Source organism: Rhododendron vialii, chromosome 12a (genome assembly GCF_030253575.1).
Source record: "Rhododendron vialii isolate Sample 1 chromosome 12a, ASM3025357v1".
Lineage (NCBI taxonomy): Eukaryota > Viridiplantae > Streptophyta > Magnoliopsida > Ericales > Ericaceae > Rhododendron > Rhododendron vialii.
Genome location: NC_080568.1, coordinates 136,486 through 153,504, shown reverse-complemented (window position 1 = coordinate 153,504; position 17,019 = coordinate 136,486). Strand labels below are relative to the sequence as shown.

The window sequence follows — 17,019 nt, the reverse complement described above, 5'->3', positions numbered from 1 at the left end:
TCAGCAGTTTGCAATAATATTGTAAGTCTCTCTTCAGTTCTCTATTGTTCTTTAGGGATTCCCGAAAGGGAACACCCCTATGATTATAAACAAAATGTATACTGTATAAACCATATGCTTGTATTACCCAAAGAATTTTAATCCAGTTTTCATATCATGATACCTTAAAATTTTAAAATTTTAAAGGAGTAATGACTTCAGGCCTTTAAACCATAAAGCCTTCTTGAGTCTTGTACCCGTTTAGCCAAAGGTGGCGTTGAGGGAGTAGTATTCGGAGGTAGGTTAAGAAGGAAAATAAGAAATTTCTCTGAACAGAATTTTTGACACCTAAGGAGAAAATGATAATGAAAAGAAAGATTAATCAATGGGTAATACGATATATGATTTTAACAGTATTCAAGTTGTTTTAAACAGTTCATCTGGATCATGTGGTGGTAAGTACCGAGTAGGATTTACAAATATTTGATCACAAACCCTTTGCATATATGAACAAGAAAGAACTTATTTTAATACATATTCATAGATTACGAGAAGAAATACATTTCCAGAATTTTTTAATAGGTACACTTTTAAAGACGCCCATATATATTCACAGACCTAGATATAGTACCACACTTACCAGATTTATAAGAAAAGAACAGGATAAGCTTAGAGAATTAGAAAACCAGTTAGCAGAAGCAAAACTCCAGTATCACAGAGCGAGACCATTCCAGAATTAGAACTAAATCATAATAGTTTTTAAAATTGAGGGTATAAAATGTAATTAATTAGATTTGTCTCTACCAGAATCCCTACCAGTGTCTCTACTCATAGCAGAATTGTTTTACAAATTACACTTTTTAACCCATGTTCTTATTTCACATGACATCATTGCGCATTTGATACTTCTACAACTTATACTCTTAACCCATATTCTTTATTTCACATTTCTCGCTTATCCCATTTTCCCATTTCACAGGTGTGTGGAGCTCTCACACTTGTGAGTCTGACTATGCAAATAAGTATGCAGTGGGTGTGATTCTAGATTTTTTTTGTTGATGGTGTATTATGTGTGAGCCTCACATATTTATGTGAGTGTTTATACATTTGAGTGTGTGTTTTGAGAGTAGTTCTAGACTTGTTGATTTCTTAACCCATCCATATCTTGCCACCTCCACCTCTGTCCTGTTTGTGGAATGTATAAGGATTAGTGGGATAAGGAAGAAGGGATAATATGGTATAAGGGAAATTAGTTTTTTTGAGGGAGAGCAAGAGGATAAATTCATATATCGACTCACCAAGGCAATTGCTAACTAGGGAGAGGTAGAGTGAACCCTATAAACAAACACACACACAAATCCAAACTCCCGATGTGAAAATTAGTTAAGAATGAGAGATTAGCTTATACTTAGTTTAGGTAGTAGTTGACATGGGTGGATAAGAGATAAATGTGGTATATTTCGATCTTACCCCTATTCTTATTTTTTGGTAATGACCCCTTTTTTTAGCCTATTTTTATTTCGTCATTTGACAATATATAAATAGCCTAAAAAAATTAAATGTTCTAATTTTTAATTCGTTTAAACCGATGCAAAGATCTTATTCTTTGGTCAATTTATCCTAAAGGGTCATCTTATTTTTTCAATCTGTTTTTTCATGATCACTTTTTTATTCATCTTGATAAGAGGATTAAAAAGGTAAAAATTTTGTGATAAAAATATAATAAAAAGATACTATTGACAGAAGGAAAACAAAAAAAAAAGACCCTTTTTTTTCTTGCTTGGACAAATTGAAATAGTCTAGTACTTTGACAAAAACTTTAAAAAAAAAAGAGTACAACAATAAACATCAAATCATTTTTCCAAATAAATAAATTTAAGCTATACTCAAGTTAACTTTTTGTAGGATTCCAAATTAATGTACTCCGGTAGTATGCATATGATACAACTGTGTTTTGGGGTTTAAGACCTTTATCAGGTAACCTGGTGTAACTTCTTAGGATTGGGTTTCAAATGTAAAATGGAGAACACAACAAAGGGTTAAAAAGTAGAAGGGGTAAATGGAAAATGGAAAACACAACTTAGGGTTAAAAGTGTTATTTTCGATGGAGTACAAAACAGCAATGATGGTTTCGAAAGCTGTGCTGAAGGTGGAGTAATGCAACAAACGGCCAAAGGCGTGTGAAGTCATAACTTGATGGGTGACAACATATTTTACAATTTCTTAAAGAAGGCTAGTATGTACCGGTTAGCACAACCGTTATTATTATATTCAAACTCTTAAGTAGAATTTACTTTTGAAAATAGGCTTACAAAAAGAAGGTGTTCAAGAGCTTATATACACGCGGATCAAAAAAAAGAGAGCTTATATACACATAACTAAGCTTATATTTAGTTGAGTGGAACATTAAAATTGTAACATACCATCACGCTCCACAACGACGTCCACGGTGGCCCATTACTCTTTTGGCATGAAACTCTCATCCAATCAATAGGTCGCCCCCTTCAGGAGGAAAACTGCAAAGCCGCACCCATAGAAGCCCCATACTTGCACAGGTGCGTCCGAGTCCATACTTGACGTGGAACCTGGCTCTGATACCAATGCATCAATGATAAACCCTTGAGTAGAACTCACTCTTGAAAACAGGCTTACAAGAGGAGGGTGCTCAAGAGCTCATATACACATGGCCAAGTCCATACTTAGCCAATATGAAACATTAGGATCATAACACTATAGCTGCAGGAATCAAGCAACGAAGACACATATGAAAACATATGATTGTTTTCAACATAAATAACGTCCCTTATACTACCATATAGCATCTTTAGCAACAGAGTAATTGTAGGTGAAGTCTAAACATCATAGAAGCCCGCAATCATATCGAGTATGATTGGTTGGGTTACTGAAGAGAAGCACCATGACAATAATACAAGCAAATTTTACCAATAGTGAGGAAGGTTTCACTAGTGAACCGATCAGATATGTTTGTGTTGATAATAGCACCACCCTCATCCTCCGTTCTTTCAGGTATTGATCCATTGCTTTTCCAACTCCGTGCATCATCATCCTCGTCATCGTTTTGCTTTCAATTGTAAACGGATTATCAACTGTTTTTGCAAATTTTTGTGACAAACATCTCGCAAGAACAATGGCATCTTCTAGACCTGCTGAGCCCCCTTGTCCGAGGAACGGACCCATAACATGCATGGCATCTCCGGCTACGGTCACTGTCCCCTTTCGGAACTTTCCAAGTACCAAATCCCATGGGGCCCGGTATCTCAAGTGTGTTAAAGATAACGACTCAAGCTCACTGTCTTTGATAATTTGCACGAGTTCAGCTGGGAAACCATTAAATGAATGTAGGATCAACTCTCTAATACGCTCCGGATGGTGGGAAACCTTTGCGTGATCTGCTCATAAACAACAAGCATTGAGTTAAGGAATTCTAATGCTGGAGTGCAAAACCATGAAGCAATGTATAAAAGAAAAGGTACTACACTATAGATTCTGTCTGTACCGACTTCCACAATGACACTTCTATAACGAATTTTTGAAAAGGAATACTATGGAGTTGTCTTCTTACTTGGGCCAATTGATCCATACTTTTACCATATGGGTCAAAACTGCTATGCAAAAACACCAAGTTTTTGAGATTGCTCATGGCTTTGGCATCATTTGTTGATAAATAGATATATTCAATCGAGTAACGCTAGTTCACTTTTTGAGACGGTGAAGTCAGATGAAATTGGAGTCAACAAGAACCTAAATCCTCGGCCATTAGGTTTTTTTTTATCTGCCTCGGCCATTAGTTATAGAGGACAATAGTCTTTTTCATTTAGAATAAGACAATAAACTGAACTCTCATTCAACAAGTAAAATATTACGTATTGGATAAAACTTTTACCTTCACGAGTCAATTGAAGAGCCGTAAACCAATACACTGACTTATCATCGATTGGAGCTCTTCCCATCAAAATGTCATTTCTCCTCATTCGAACAACTTCATGGGCAAAGGCATGACCATTTGGATAATTCGTCAAACCCCTCGCTGAACAAAGGCCAAATTCTGTTGTTGGCTTTAACTCAAGGAAGTTAGCCACCACTGAATTTGCTCCATCACATCCAATCAAAATCTGATATATCAGTGGTAGTCATTAACTGAAACTATGTTTTTGAATTGTTTTCAGCTTATGATTGAATTTCAAAAGTAGATTACTCTGCATATTCTGTCTGCTGCTACATTTAGCAGAAAAAATATGAAGTTGCTGAACACTTCCCCATATAGTAACAACAAAAGAGGGGCAACGTTAATTAGTACCTTGGCCACAATAGAGCTGCCATCAAGAAGTTGGAGAATTGGATAAGAGTTTGAGGGATCCAGCTTAACAGATACTATTTGGCGTCCAAGATGTATTGTACCAGGTGGCAATGCATCTGCTAGTGTCCCAATAAGGTCACTCCGCTTCAAGCATCGAGCTTCACCAGTCCTACAATTTCTTGCAAGCTTAAGTCATTAATTTCTACGTGTATGTTATGGTGCAAAATAGACCATTCCCTCCCTTGTGTAATTTAACTGCCACGGTAACAAGTTAGCTAAATTTCTTTTGGTGGTTCTTCAAGATGGTCTGAATTAATTTCATTAGAGAACTTTAGTGACAGAGTCCTTGCCAAGTTACATACATGAAAATAGAGGAAAGAACAGCTGTAAACTTACACCCACGGTATCACCTTGCCAAACCCTACATCTTGAGACCTATATGTGAAATACAAACATTAAAGTCAGTGGTGGAACGACATGTGCCTCAAAGCATTCATCAATTAACCACTTGTATAGTATGTGCTCCAAAAATATCTCTGTTTTCATTTTATAGTCCTGCATAAGAATTGGAAAACAAACATATTTCAACGCTAGCTATGAGTCAATGAACTCCTGTAACAAATAATTACATCCCAACATGTTCTGATTCAAAATGAATCAAGACATAGCCAACAGAAACTTTGAGGCATCAGCAGTCCCTAAGGATGCCTGGGCATTGCCTTTAACACTCTTTCTAATTGCAATTTTGTATAGTCTGCAATAGATTGTGTGAGTACATGAAATTTGTGGTTCTAATGGGTGTTTGGAGCAATGCCCCACATTCAACTCACAGAACTAAATATTGGCTACTACGTAGCGTATCGGCCGCTACGTAGTTTTTTGGCCCTTTGATACCGCTCACCCTAAGTTATATCTACCGTGTATACATAGAGGCGAAGTATTCACTCCATTAAAATATTTGAACACCTTAGCCACAGGCCCACAGCTTTTGAACACCCTGAACCCACCCCAAACTTTGCACAGGTGTCCACCACAGTTGACGAGTTCCTTATAACTACCAAGACCAATGCCATGCAGTGTTTTTAGTTTAACAACTCCCGAGATTAATTCTAAATTTTATGCATATGGATAAATTTTGTCAAAAAAATTGGGTATTACTATAATGTGTAACTACTTTAATAGAGAGCGCTAACCACCGTCAACAGCTATACCATTGTGGTAAGTTCCCGTAAGTGAGTAGGTGAATGTCGAGATAATAAAAAAGAATATATATGCAAAAGTGCATTGAGATGTGTAAAAGTATACAGAAACTTCTAATTTTTAGACACATTTCCATCTTATTGTAGTTCAAATTTCTTTCTGACTACCCTAATAAAACTTCCTAGAGCAGCCACTAAATAAAAGACAGTTCACTAGTTAAGAGTTCAATTATGAGCCATCCACCTCCCCGAGCTTATATCAAAATGTGGTGTCCTTTAGTGAGCACTGACAATGATCCAATGTGTCTAATAGTTGTCCATTTTTCATCAAACAAATGAATTGAAATACTATAGGGGATTCCTAGCCAACTTCAACTATGAGTATTGGAAAAGGATGAGGATTCTAGCCGACGGAGTTCAAGTCCTACGGTGGCCTTCCAAAGGCAAGTAAAAGTCTTGAGGATTCAAAGTGCAAGCATTCAAGCACGGGTTGTGGTGATCAAGGAATCAACGACGAAATCTGACAGATCAATAGAGCAGGCATTAATGTCTTGGTTAGTAAGATATATCATAACCATACTTTGATCATAGTATTTGATTCCTCCCGTTGCTTACTCATTTAGGGATTTTTTTCGCATAAGTTGGCATGATCTTGCTTGCCTTTTATTACAAAGATGACTACTTACTCACAATGAATTCCGAAACTAACTAGTTACTAATTCTGGATTTAGTCTTCCAGCTAAATGGAATTGGTGCTTTGGCGATTGTTGTGCTTGGGAATTGATAGTAGCAAATCAGTAAACATGGAATTTCACTCTAATGCTCTCTGTCTCTCTCTAAACAAAAGCAACTTTGACATACAATTTGTTGAAGGCTAGCTTTTTGGAACTTTAGCCTACAGGGATCAAAATCCTTAAATGAATGTGTACTAGCGGGACTCAAAACTGAAAAGATCAAATGTACCTAACAGATTAGAAAGCTCAAAACCTCAACCACTTTCATTAGTGAAATAATATTTATCCATCTGAGCTTTTGGGTCAGAAATGTGTTCTAGGTCCAGGCATATTCATGGTGCTAAAAAAACATTGAGATTCATGGAGAGAGGGAAGCATATACTACTGGATTATTGTACCGTTCAATAGGAAGAGCAGTTTGTCTGAGATGAGAGGCAACGCCAAGCTGCTCAAGGGCGCGCCAGCCGTTAGCCAATATCGCAATACCCGCGCCACTAGCCCTTAGTGTCTCTGATCTTTCCAGAACCACGCTTCTTATTCCCTTCCTGTAATTATATAATAGGAAAAGTCTATTAACACAACAATACGCACAACATGATGATGTGTCAGCATTTTAATAATCATTGTAAAATAGCATTTCATTCACTTCACAATGAAACCAGCATTTGTTCACATTTTGTGCAATATGTTGTGTTAGTTGCAAACCCCTTATATGGTGTAGGTACATGGTACCAAATACTAAGGCCTGAAGGAGATTAGGCACCTTCAGGAGCAAAGGCAACCTTCATACTCGAGTTAAAGGCAAGGCCCGAGTCACTTGGGACCAAAGGAGGATTATGAAATGGAGGCTAGAGCCTAACTGCCTAAGGGGTCGTCTGGAGGGTCGAACTCCCTTCAAGAGTTTGGACTTTAGGCCTGTCTTAGAAAGAGAGGAAGATCTGCTGCCCGAAGGCCAAGCTCTCTTGAGATTCATACCTACCTACCACTGAAACCTCAGACTGTGCATGTCAGCCTCCACCTACCGCCTGACACTTAAACGACCGCGAGGTCCCGAGATCGCATGGTACACAATTCCACCTATCACCAACTTCTGAACCCTAGAACCTCCAAACCTAGGACCTAGACCTCACATGGCCGTATTTTCCCTTTTTGCATAACCAACCACAACTCTTTGTGCCAGCCGATTCTACCCTCAGACAATCTTTGACCTACACTCACTATCAAAGGACTGACCTCATAGGACATAAAGGTTGACCTCCCATTGGACAGCCATCATAAGGCCGCCACGTGTCCCTAAGAAAGGCTCCCCTTTAGGGACATTTCTCCATCTATATAAGCAGACACTTGGATCGCCATAACATATACCATACCCATTCCACTACCCACATACGAATCTCTTGGTCCCTCACTGCCTCTCTCTCTCTCGGATTTGCCTTGGGCTCTCTCCTCCTCCACTTCGGGATCCTAAGTCTTCGGTATATCAGTGGCTTCCCTGGATCTCTCTAAAAGGTCTTCACCGGCCTCCTAACCATACACACATATGGTATCCACAATTTTACTGGATTTTCAAACTCATACTCTATAACAATCCATTTTGAGCACCTTGCATATTTATCAAATTTGGTTTTGTTTTGTTAGGTTTTTTAATATATACCAAGAAACAAATTCCAAGATTTTGTGAACTAAATCAAACTTTGAAATTTATAGAACCAGATCAATCCAAGCCATTCAAAATTTTAAACAATGATTCACAACCAGTCAAAATGTGCAAACAATTTAAGAATTCAAAAATTGGATTATAAAAATCCCATTGAGACTTATTTTAGAATGAATTTTATTAAAATCATCAAGATTCACTGAACATTATCTATGACCCCGTCTATTTTTCGAAGGATCTTCTCCATAAAAAACATCAATAAAAGTATGTTTTAAATTAGTTTGAAATCAAAACCGTTAAGGTAAATTCTTGTACCTAACAACCCAAGGGGTTGGCAGTGGTCGAGCCCTGGGACTTGGGGGTTTGGTCCCTCTTAAAGTCTCAGATTTTGAAACCGCTCAAATACTATGAACTCCTTTAGGGCCGGTCCCTATGGCATTTGCTCTAGTTTCAAATGGTGCTCCTGCTAGTGGAAGATAGGTTTATGGTCCCCCAGGATTAGTCGAGGCAACAGTGCTATACGCACAAATTTTTGAAATCAGACAGCGCGTACAGATAGAATTTAGACCCGTTTTGGATCTCACAGAGATAATCGGAGCTGCTCATTTTGTTCAAAATATCTTGTTTAAGGTATCATAAAAAAAATCAACTCATTTGGATATCGGTAAAAGGGCTTACGAAACACCCAACTTCGCTTCAGAAAATAGCGTGTTTTTTGAACCAAAGTTGGGTGTTTCGTAAACCCCCTTACCGATATCCAAATAAGCTGATTTTTTACGGGAACCTTAAACAAGATGTTTTGAACAAAATGAGTAACTCCGATAATCTTTGTGGGACCCAAAATGGATCCAAAGTCCATCTGTAAGCGTTGTTTGTTTTCAAAAATTTGTGTCAGTATACTTACTGTAGTCGAGGTGTGCGTAAACTGGTCTGAACACCTAGTTATCAAGAAAACATTCTTGTACCCAACCATTGGATTTGAATTTTTATCGTCTAAGTCAGAGACCAGACCACAAAAAATTACGGGTTTGAATTAGTTCAAATAATATTTGCGACTTCAACGATATTTTCTTTCTCGCCCTAGGAGTGAAGCTAATTAAAACAGGGGAAAATGACGGCCAAGGACGTGTTTTGATAATTAATACCCGCCAAGAACAAGCTAAGAATATTTGTTAATGCTGAAAATATCCTTAGCGGGTATTAATTATCAAACTCGTCATTGGCCGTCATTTTCCCATTAAACTGTTACCTCATTATAAGCAACAAAAGATATAATATAATACAGATAAAATGCTACAATAAACTTCCATATTTTGGTATATACATACATCCTATTTTTATTAAACACAGTATACCCTATTGAATTACCGTAATTTCATAATATTATGTTCAAAAGTTCATAACATCAGTTTTGAATTATTCATCAAAAAAAACATCAGTTTTGAATTCACAACATTAGTTTGTGATGAATTTATATTTATATGTTTAAGTTTTTAATTTTTAAGCAAAATACTGATCGATTACAATGCAAATATTATGCATTGTTACATGAATATTATGAGCTTTTATGCACAGTAGTATAAATTTAAAGCAATTCATCAGGTTATTCAACGGTGCATACTATTCCACATGCTAGCAAAGAAATGAAAAGTTGAAAGAGATGGAGATCTATGACCTGTGTAGAGCAAGCGCGGTGGCAAGGCCGCAGATCCCACCGCCTACTATCACAATCTCACGCTCTTCTTCACTACTCCTCCCCATCTCTCTCTCTCTCTCTCTCTCTCTCTCTCTCATCCACTGGAGTTAACTCACGGCCTGCAGGGATATATACTCACGGCCTGTCAAGCTCCCCGGATTATCCGGCTACCAATTGCTGATAGTAATGGAAGGACGAAGCCCAAAGAAAGGTTTGACTGATGAGGCAGCTGTCACTAACTCGATTTTGCTGGTCTTCTAGAACGGAAAAGTTAACTTTTTATACTCCTACTGCGGTTGGATGGCCGAAATCTTCAGCCAACCACTCTGTGAAAAATTTATAGTTACGTTAGCACGTTTCAGTACTTTTTTGACCGTGAAGTCAATCGTTTGGCTTTTCTTTTCCTTGGAAATACTCATACGTTTGCAATGACGTATATTAGAAAGATATTAATACGACTGTCGCTACATGCCTATTCCAGATTGAATTTTATGTGTATAATCATACTTGAAAGAAAAACAAAAAAGAAAGAAAGAGTAGGCAGTACCTTACCTCAAATTTAATAGTATTTGCGACCAGGACAGATTAGAGAAGATAGCTCATGGCTAGATGAACTCTACCCGGTGCCGGTCCGACATTTGGGTTGCCCAAGCCCAATCTTTCGCTTGGTTGTCCACTTGAAAATTCTAATCGCAAGGAAAATTTGCAGGGAACCACGCAAGGAAAAATGCGTTTGGGCTCATTACGGGTCTCACAAAAATCTAGAAAAATATCTAAAATTTTTTGAATATTATTTTATGGGGCTCTGTAAAAAATCGGCTACAAGGGATATCGATCGGTAAGTATTACTTTTGGATTCGTTAGAGCGAAACTGCTCAATTCGCCCATATGAATTCAAAAGTAACACTTACTGATGTCCGTTGGAGCTGATTTTTTACAGAGCCCCATAAAATAATATTAAAAAATTTATAAATATTTTTCTAGATTTTTGTGGGATCTAGAATGAGCCCAAACGAGTTTTTCCTTGTGTGATTGTCTGTAAATCTTTATTGCGAATAACAGGACTCGTTGCCCGCTAGTGTTAAGTATAAAAAAAAAAAGACATACAAGCAACAACAAAAAAGGACAAAAATAAGATTATATGTCCATTTAGCTTGAATTACAACATCCGTCCCTTCTCGTTTTGGCTATAGCGTCCCTTTTCTTTTTTTCTTCTTATCTGATAGCCCTCCTAATTTTCTCTCTTAATAATTTGCCCTTCTAATTTCTTTTTATCTGTTATTTACCCCAGGTATATAAAAACCTCTCTTTTACTTTCCTAATTTTCTCAAGTATCATAATTTTTTAAAATAGGTGGAAACCATAAATATTTACTTTTTTAAAAAAATTTGTACAATTTTTTTTGGATGATGCCCCTAAATATATTTTTTGCTGGATTTTTTGTTTTTGTTTTTTTATACATACAATTTTTTTTTTTTGTTGCCCCTTGCCAGGGGTTGCCCGAGCCAGCCGGCTTGTGGGGCTTACCCCTGGCCGGCCCTGACTCTACCCAGCTGGAGGAACTCTAATTAAACTTCCAGCCCATTTATTCGATCTCCGCCCACAAACCGGAGACGCAAAACTGCTGCCGATCAGCTGACACATACCGACCCCGGCCAAAGGATTATAGCATATAACCAGTTTTTTTTTTTTTTGATCCGTAGTATATAACCAGTTTGAAATTGAGATATACTTGCCAAACTTCACTATTACTGTTAAACTTAAAGGGAATCGAGTTTTCATTATCTTCTACTACTCCAGTTCTGAAAGTGTGATTATTTGGGAATCTGGGATTAATCACCTCGTGAAACTCAACATATTTGTAGGTGGACCCGTCTTGAAAGACAAGCCGATCAACTTTTATTTGGTTTGAGTCAAAATTAAGAGAATTTTTTTTTAAGACATTGGTTTTCTAGCAATCTCCCTTCTCCCGCGTGATTGAAACTGTCATTATTGTTAAAATCCTAAGATACGTACGGGATACTTATTTCATCTCGTATCCTTTTTGTATAAAAATCCTACAATACAATGACGCACGTATGTTACAATACATTCGTTTGTCCCAATTCAAGTACGTTTTATGGGACATTATATACTCAACCGTAATAACATCCAAAGACTACTCCACTTATAGCCAATTAATTTTAGGTTGGAACCCTCCAAAAAATCTAATATCAACCTTCCGAAATTGTATTATGGGACATCATATACTCAACCGTGACAATTTCTTCTCATTAGTGGCTTGGAGTATGCGTCGATGAGTTTCTAGCTTGTTTTGATTGGTTTTAATAAAATCGTGTCGTGGAAGAATGTTAGTAGAAGTTACTAATTTGCAATTTTGTAGAAGTTTGAAGAGATTGTAGAATGGTCTAAAATTTATTAAAGTTAATTAGTCTTATCTTGAAGTAGGAAGGTCAAGAGTCAATCCTATATAGATAGTCACTTGAAGTTGGAAGGTCAAGAGTCTTATCTAGTTTTATCATCAAGTAGTATAAATAAGGCATTCTGATGTAATTTTTATGGCAAGTACCCAAGAATAAAATATCAATATATGATCTACTCTCTGCTGGAGCTAAATACTAGTAAACCTTGGGCTAATCCATCCATAACTTTCTTTGCGCGAACAAGGACCAGGGGTGATTAGAATGGTACCATTAACAGCATTCAATCATCTTCTTGTGAGGGCTAACTGACTAAATTAAGTCTGAAGAAAAAGCAGCCAAGAAGATACAATACAGACTGACATATAGATGTAGTTGAATCTACATGGACAGACGATAGTGGTAGAGCCCTCTATAAAGTAGTACTGTAAAAACACAGTTGAGTTTGAATTGCAATGAAGGATATGATCGTGGGTTAACTTAAGAAAGGACGAAATGATCAAAGGGAGGGAGCTCTTTCAGCGGATCCAGCAAGCACGGTGAGCAAGTTGTTGCCAAAAGGATCGCTTAAATGTTTGGAGAGGTTTTCAACTGGACCTTCTCCAGTCACGTAAGCTTGGATGAAGAAACCTAGCATCGCAAACATTGCCAATCTTCCATTTTTTATCTCCTTCACTTTCAACAGCGCTGCCTGGTCCGGATCCTTTGCCAGCCCTAATGGATCGAATGGACCCCCTGGATGAAGCTTGTCCTCCAAACCCTACCATTTCACACCATTTCTCAATTAATCAACAAAGCAACAGTGCTACATTGGTATTTTGAAGGTAATAAGAAAGAAGCAAATAAAGGTACTCGATCTAGCTTGATATAAAGAATTATACCAATCCATTGGTAATTCTGTAGTATTCGGCCCCACCAAGTAGAAGAACTTCAGCAATGACAGCCAAAACAAGATTAATGGGGATGTTCTTTCCGAAGTAATTCAATGTATTCCCGTCAAGTAGTAGTGCTCCAGTCTGTAGATTGATTATCATACGTGCATGAGAATAGAAACAATTTTCAAATAATGGTGGTTGTGATTGACACAAATAACATAGGTACTAATGCAAATGGATCAATTATTCAGGAGTCATCTTAGCCTGAGCTTAGATCTTGTATTTGATGTCATTTGACTCATTTCCTTGTCCAATCTTCTTAAAGAGGGAAAAGGATGACAAAACTGAGTAACAAAGAGCTGGAGATGATGAAAAACCTTGAACCAAACAGCTTCAGGACCACAGTTAGCCCCAAACTTGTTGAAGGCCTCAGGGATTATGAACCCAGCAGCGCCCAGCATGGCCCATCGGGCGTGAATCAGCTCATATGCTTGATACCTGCCATTATTCGTTCATACCTACTTAAATTTTTAAACGAAAAAGCCCTCCTCTCATTCATAGAAATTGATATAGCGATCCATTAATAGAAATCCACTTCCTCATGTGGATCCGAGTCATATTGAGAAGGGAAGGGCGCATTACTTGGCGAAGTCTTCTGGTTTCTTGCTAAGCCCAAAAGGATCATAGCCATAACTGCACACCAAAAATGAGCGAACAAAGGAATAATCCATCAGTTTTTTTTTTTTGGTAATTCAATAATCCGTTAGTTGCTTTATCTTATTGGCGATCCATTAGTCGTTATTGGGAGGACTTAGTTATTCTTCCATTGTATACGCTAGCTACTACCTTACTAGTGTCAAAGTAAGGATTACAATTACGGAAACAACTTTTGCACCCTATTTTCTGAAATGTAATTCAAAAGTTTTGTAGTGAGATTTGATAATTGAGTTGAGTGCAATAAGAAAGTCTGAGTGCAAAAATATCATTTCCCTTGGTAATCAATCAAGAAAAATATATGGGGAATATGATATCATACTCTCCAGGAACTTCTCCAGTAAGGTATGCTGGAATTTCTGATTTGTCCAGGAGCCCTTCCGGCAAGAAAATTCTTCTGTCAGGACCTAAATACATATAATATTCCAAATGAGAAACAAATTGAACAAATTCACAGCATTATTCGGCTAAATTTCAGGGTGATCAACTAGAACAATAGTATTATTACTACTAGTGAATCCAAACAATATTACTACTACTGGTGTATCCGATATTCCAAATGAGAAACAAATTGAACAAATTCACAGCATTATTGGGTTAAATTTCAGGGTGATCAACTAGAACAATAGTATTATTACTACTAGTGAATCCAAACAATATTACTACTAGTTGTGTATCCAATTGACCAATATGTAAGGACACATCAGCATAAAGTAAGGATGCCAAGCCATGGCATACAAAATTCTAAAACCGAAAGCAGCAGTTTGAATTAATTAGTAATTCAGAATAAATTAGTTTACAAAAGCAAGTAGCGGTAGCAAAGCTATAACGATTAACAAGTCGAGAGGTAGTAGTGTAGTACTAGTACGTACCATACCACTTGGCTAGCTCCTCATCGGCTGGGGAAACGGTCTTTGACTTGGGAGGGGGTGCAGCCTTCTTCTTTGAGAAAAGTGCAAGGATCTTGAATGTGGCCGGTCTTGATGGAGCCGACCTAAATGAAGCTCCACATGTGAACTTCAGTGGCATTTCCGACACCGCCATAGAGACTGCTGCCCTCGATGCTGTTACTGAACCCATGCTAGCTAAGCTTGTTCTGCTCTCTCTCTTTCTCTCTCTCTCTCTGTTTTGCCTCCTCTTCTTTGAGATAGATAGAGAGCAGGGAGATAGATACTGATGAGACTTTGGAACAAACTACTAAATGCTTGATCTGGTGGATGTGGACTTGCCACCTTGGATTCGTGTCCTGGGGTTGTGATTGGTGGCCATCCAACTCCTGCAATCTTATGCTGCCTTTTTGATTGGTTGGCTTTCATGACATGGCGGATGAAGGTGGATACTCGCTCACTATTATACTTGTAGATCGCGGATAGTATATGGATAACACAGAGATGATTGCTGTCCACACACACAAACTATTTCTCTTGTTTCTTTTCCTTCTTCTATCTCTCCATAACGAATAATTATTCAGTAGTTTGGGAGTATTGCCACGTAGTATTCCCTACCACTTTACAACCACACATTCTTGTAGGGTCTACCACTATGGTGAGGATAGACCCCACAAGAATGTGTGGTTGTAAAGTGGTAGGGAGTACCACATGACGATAGTCCTGAAGTATTGTATAATTTCACCTCCATAACATATACTTATCTTTGTTTAAAAAAAAGTCTACAAACACAACTCCAAACACTACTACATCCAGAATTGTTCAATGCATGTAGGTCTTCGGACATAAAGGCGTCCAAAATTATGTTTTAAAGTTGTATTGGTAACATTGCTCTTCTTTTTATCAATGCTTGGTTATTATTCATATATGTTGTAGACCCAATGGAGTGCTAAAACGCGGGGAAAAAAGCCGAACAATTTATAATTTTAACCAAGAGTTTGCATTACAACTGTAGGAATAATGAACCCTGATGGCCCACTGTTCGGTCTCGTCCATTAATGAGCCGGAGAGCCATGCCCTTTCAACAATTAGAGAGGAACAAGCTGCTGCGTTTTGCAAGGACCATAACCTACAGAAATCTTGGTACAGTAGACTGAAAAAGAGAGAACTCAAGCCTGTTACAACCTTAATTAATTCACTGCAAATACGCTACAGCACACATATTAAGAATGATCCACTTCTAATCCATATATTCATGCATTTCTAGAAGCTCTATCTGGAGTTCGAGAAGCAGCCATTTACATATACCTAAAACCCCAAAAACAATACAGGCATACAGTAAACTCATCAGAATCTCTTGCCCTTGTGAATCATTTTGTAAGTTGCTTCGACTAGTGTCTTGGTGTTCATGGCAAATTTGTCGATTAGAGTAGCAATCTCATCCCTGAAATCACCATACAAACCAACATTAGAAACTAAAACACAAAAAAGTACAAGCTTTCTGCCCAAACACACCAGTAATTGGCTTCTTAAAGGGTTGTTCACCCAAGGATTGCTCTTTTAACTTTCTTTAGTTGCGACAGCTCTCAGTTCATTAGTTAGCAAGAAAGCGCGGAAGCAGTGGCACATCAGTTGATAATGAACTCCATCCTCTAATCTCCCTCTCAATGAAGATTTTTAAGGGTCTGGTCCCACTCAAGAACTTCAAGCATGACCAATCAAGAACGCGAGGATTTTATGCTAGAGATGGCGAATGTTTATACTACTGAAATATTTTTTTTGACAAACTGGACAACAAATATGAACATTTTTCAATTAATTTAAAAAGAAAATTGTAGTAAAAAAACTATGTAGTTAACAATGTTTTGTATATGCCCACAGAGTACAATTAAAAAGAGAAATTTTAACACAATCCATTTAAAATTAATGAACCTTTAATACCATTGTATATTCATCATACCAAAATTGGTTAAATCTTCTAACATGTCCTTAACATATGTGATCAAGTATGTACCTTAACAAAAAATTCTCATTCATTCCATTCTACAATCTGCTCTTGATAAGTTACATACATGAAAAGGCACACTCTCTATTAGATGTTGAAACGGACAAAGTGATTAGAACTATGGAGAGGGAAGAAAACCTTAAAGAGAATTCAGTCAAAAATTTGTGTCGATATGCTCACAGAATCACAGTAGCCATGGTTTATCGATTTTTTTTCTTTTGCGCTTGGTCTTAGTTACAGTTTATTTGGTAAATTAAAGAAGAGTCTTGAATAAGTCTGTGTGCATTTCATTTTTCTCATTTGAACGACAAGCTTTTAAAACATTTAACAGGGCCACTAAAATTGGCTTCGGGCTGCTTATTTTAGGACTCTTCTACAAAGAAAAGGTAAAAGACTAAGTGGTTAGTATTTAAGTTTTTCTAGTATGAAAAAACCTACTGGTTGGTGGTACCAAAAAAGTTACTACGTACTAGCATAACAATAGCATTTCAGAAAATTCTTGCGGTGGTAGCCGCCACTACCTGTTCCCCCTTGG

At 37.5% G+C, this 17,019-nt stretch overlaps 2 protein-coding genes across 4 annotated transcripts; both read right to left on the bottom strand.

Moving 5' to 3' along the window:
* Nucleotides 1-2,742: 2,742 nt before the first annotated feature.
* Nucleotides 2,743-9,884, bottom strand: LOC131311173 (monooxygenase 1-like). 3 transcript variants are annotated; one of them, XM_058338517.1, is made up of 7 exons: nt 9,700-9,782; nt 9,563-9,668; nt 6,629-6,775; nt 4,694-4,732; nt 4,298-4,466; nt 3,884-4,112; nt 2,743-3,389 (listed from the first exon to the last, which is right to left on the bottom strand). In XM_058338517.1, exons 2-7 carry the CDS (start codon nt 9,646-9,648, stop codon nt 2,839-2,841), a joined length of 1,221 nt encoding a protein of 406 aa, XP_058194500.1. In that variant the 5' UTR covers nt 9,649-9,668; nt 9,700-9,782; the 3' UTR covers nt 2,743-2,838. The 3 variants fall into 3 exon arrangements, with proteins under 3 accessions (XP_058194500.1, XP_058194499.1, XP_058194501.1); XM_058338516.1 differs by having other exon boundaries at nt 9,563-9,884; XM_058338518.1 differs by lacking the exon at nt 4,694-4,732 and having other exon boundaries at nt 9,563-9,829.
* A 2,375-nt stretch (nt 9,885-12,259) lies between these two features.
* Nucleotides 12,260-15,024, bottom strand: LOC131311178 (chlorophyll a-b binding protein CP26, chloroplastic). The gene is made up of 6 exons (XM_058338523.1): nt 14,465-15,024; nt 13,915-13,999; nt 13,521-13,571; nt 13,256-13,376; nt 12,885-13,019; nt 12,260-12,763 (listed from the first exon to the last, which is right to left on the bottom strand). The coding sequence occupies exons 1-6, from the start codon at nt 14,670-14,672 to the stop codon at nt 12,503-12,505; spliced, it is 861 nt and encodes a 286-aa protein (XP_058194506.1). The 5' UTR covers nt 14,673-15,024; the 3' UTR covers nt 12,260-12,502.
* Between the last annotated feature and the right edge of the window lie 1,995 nt (nt 15,025-17,019).

Excerpts from the sequence above, each read along its gene's own strand:
- LOC131311173 (XM_058338516.1), bottom strand. The coding sequence starts at position 9,681 with ATGAGAGAGAGAGAGAGAGAGAGAGAGAGAGAGATGGGGAGGAGTAGT. Across the intron at positions 6,776-9,562 it reads ACCGCGCTTGCTCTACACAG|GAAGGGAATAAGAAGCGTGG; the intron begins GTCATAGATCTC and ends ATATAATTACAG. Across the intron at positions 3,390-3,883 it reads TCTTCAATTGACTCGTGAAG|ATCACGCAAAGGTTTCCCAC; the intron begins GTAAAAGTTTTA and ends GTTTATGAGCAG.
- LOC131311178 (XM_058338523.1), bottom strand. The coding sequence starts at position 14,672 with ATGGGTTCAGTAACAGCATCGAGGGCAGCAGTCTCTATGGCGGTGTCG. Across the intron at positions 14,000-14,464 it reads GGAGCTAGCCAAGTGGTATG|GTCCTGACAGAAGAATTTTC; the intron begins GTACGTACTAGT and ends ATATGTATTTAG. Across the intron at positions 12,764-12,884 it reads ACAGAATTACCAATGGATTG|GGTTTGGAGGACAAGCTTCA; the intron begins GTATAATTCTTT and ends GTGAAATGGTAG.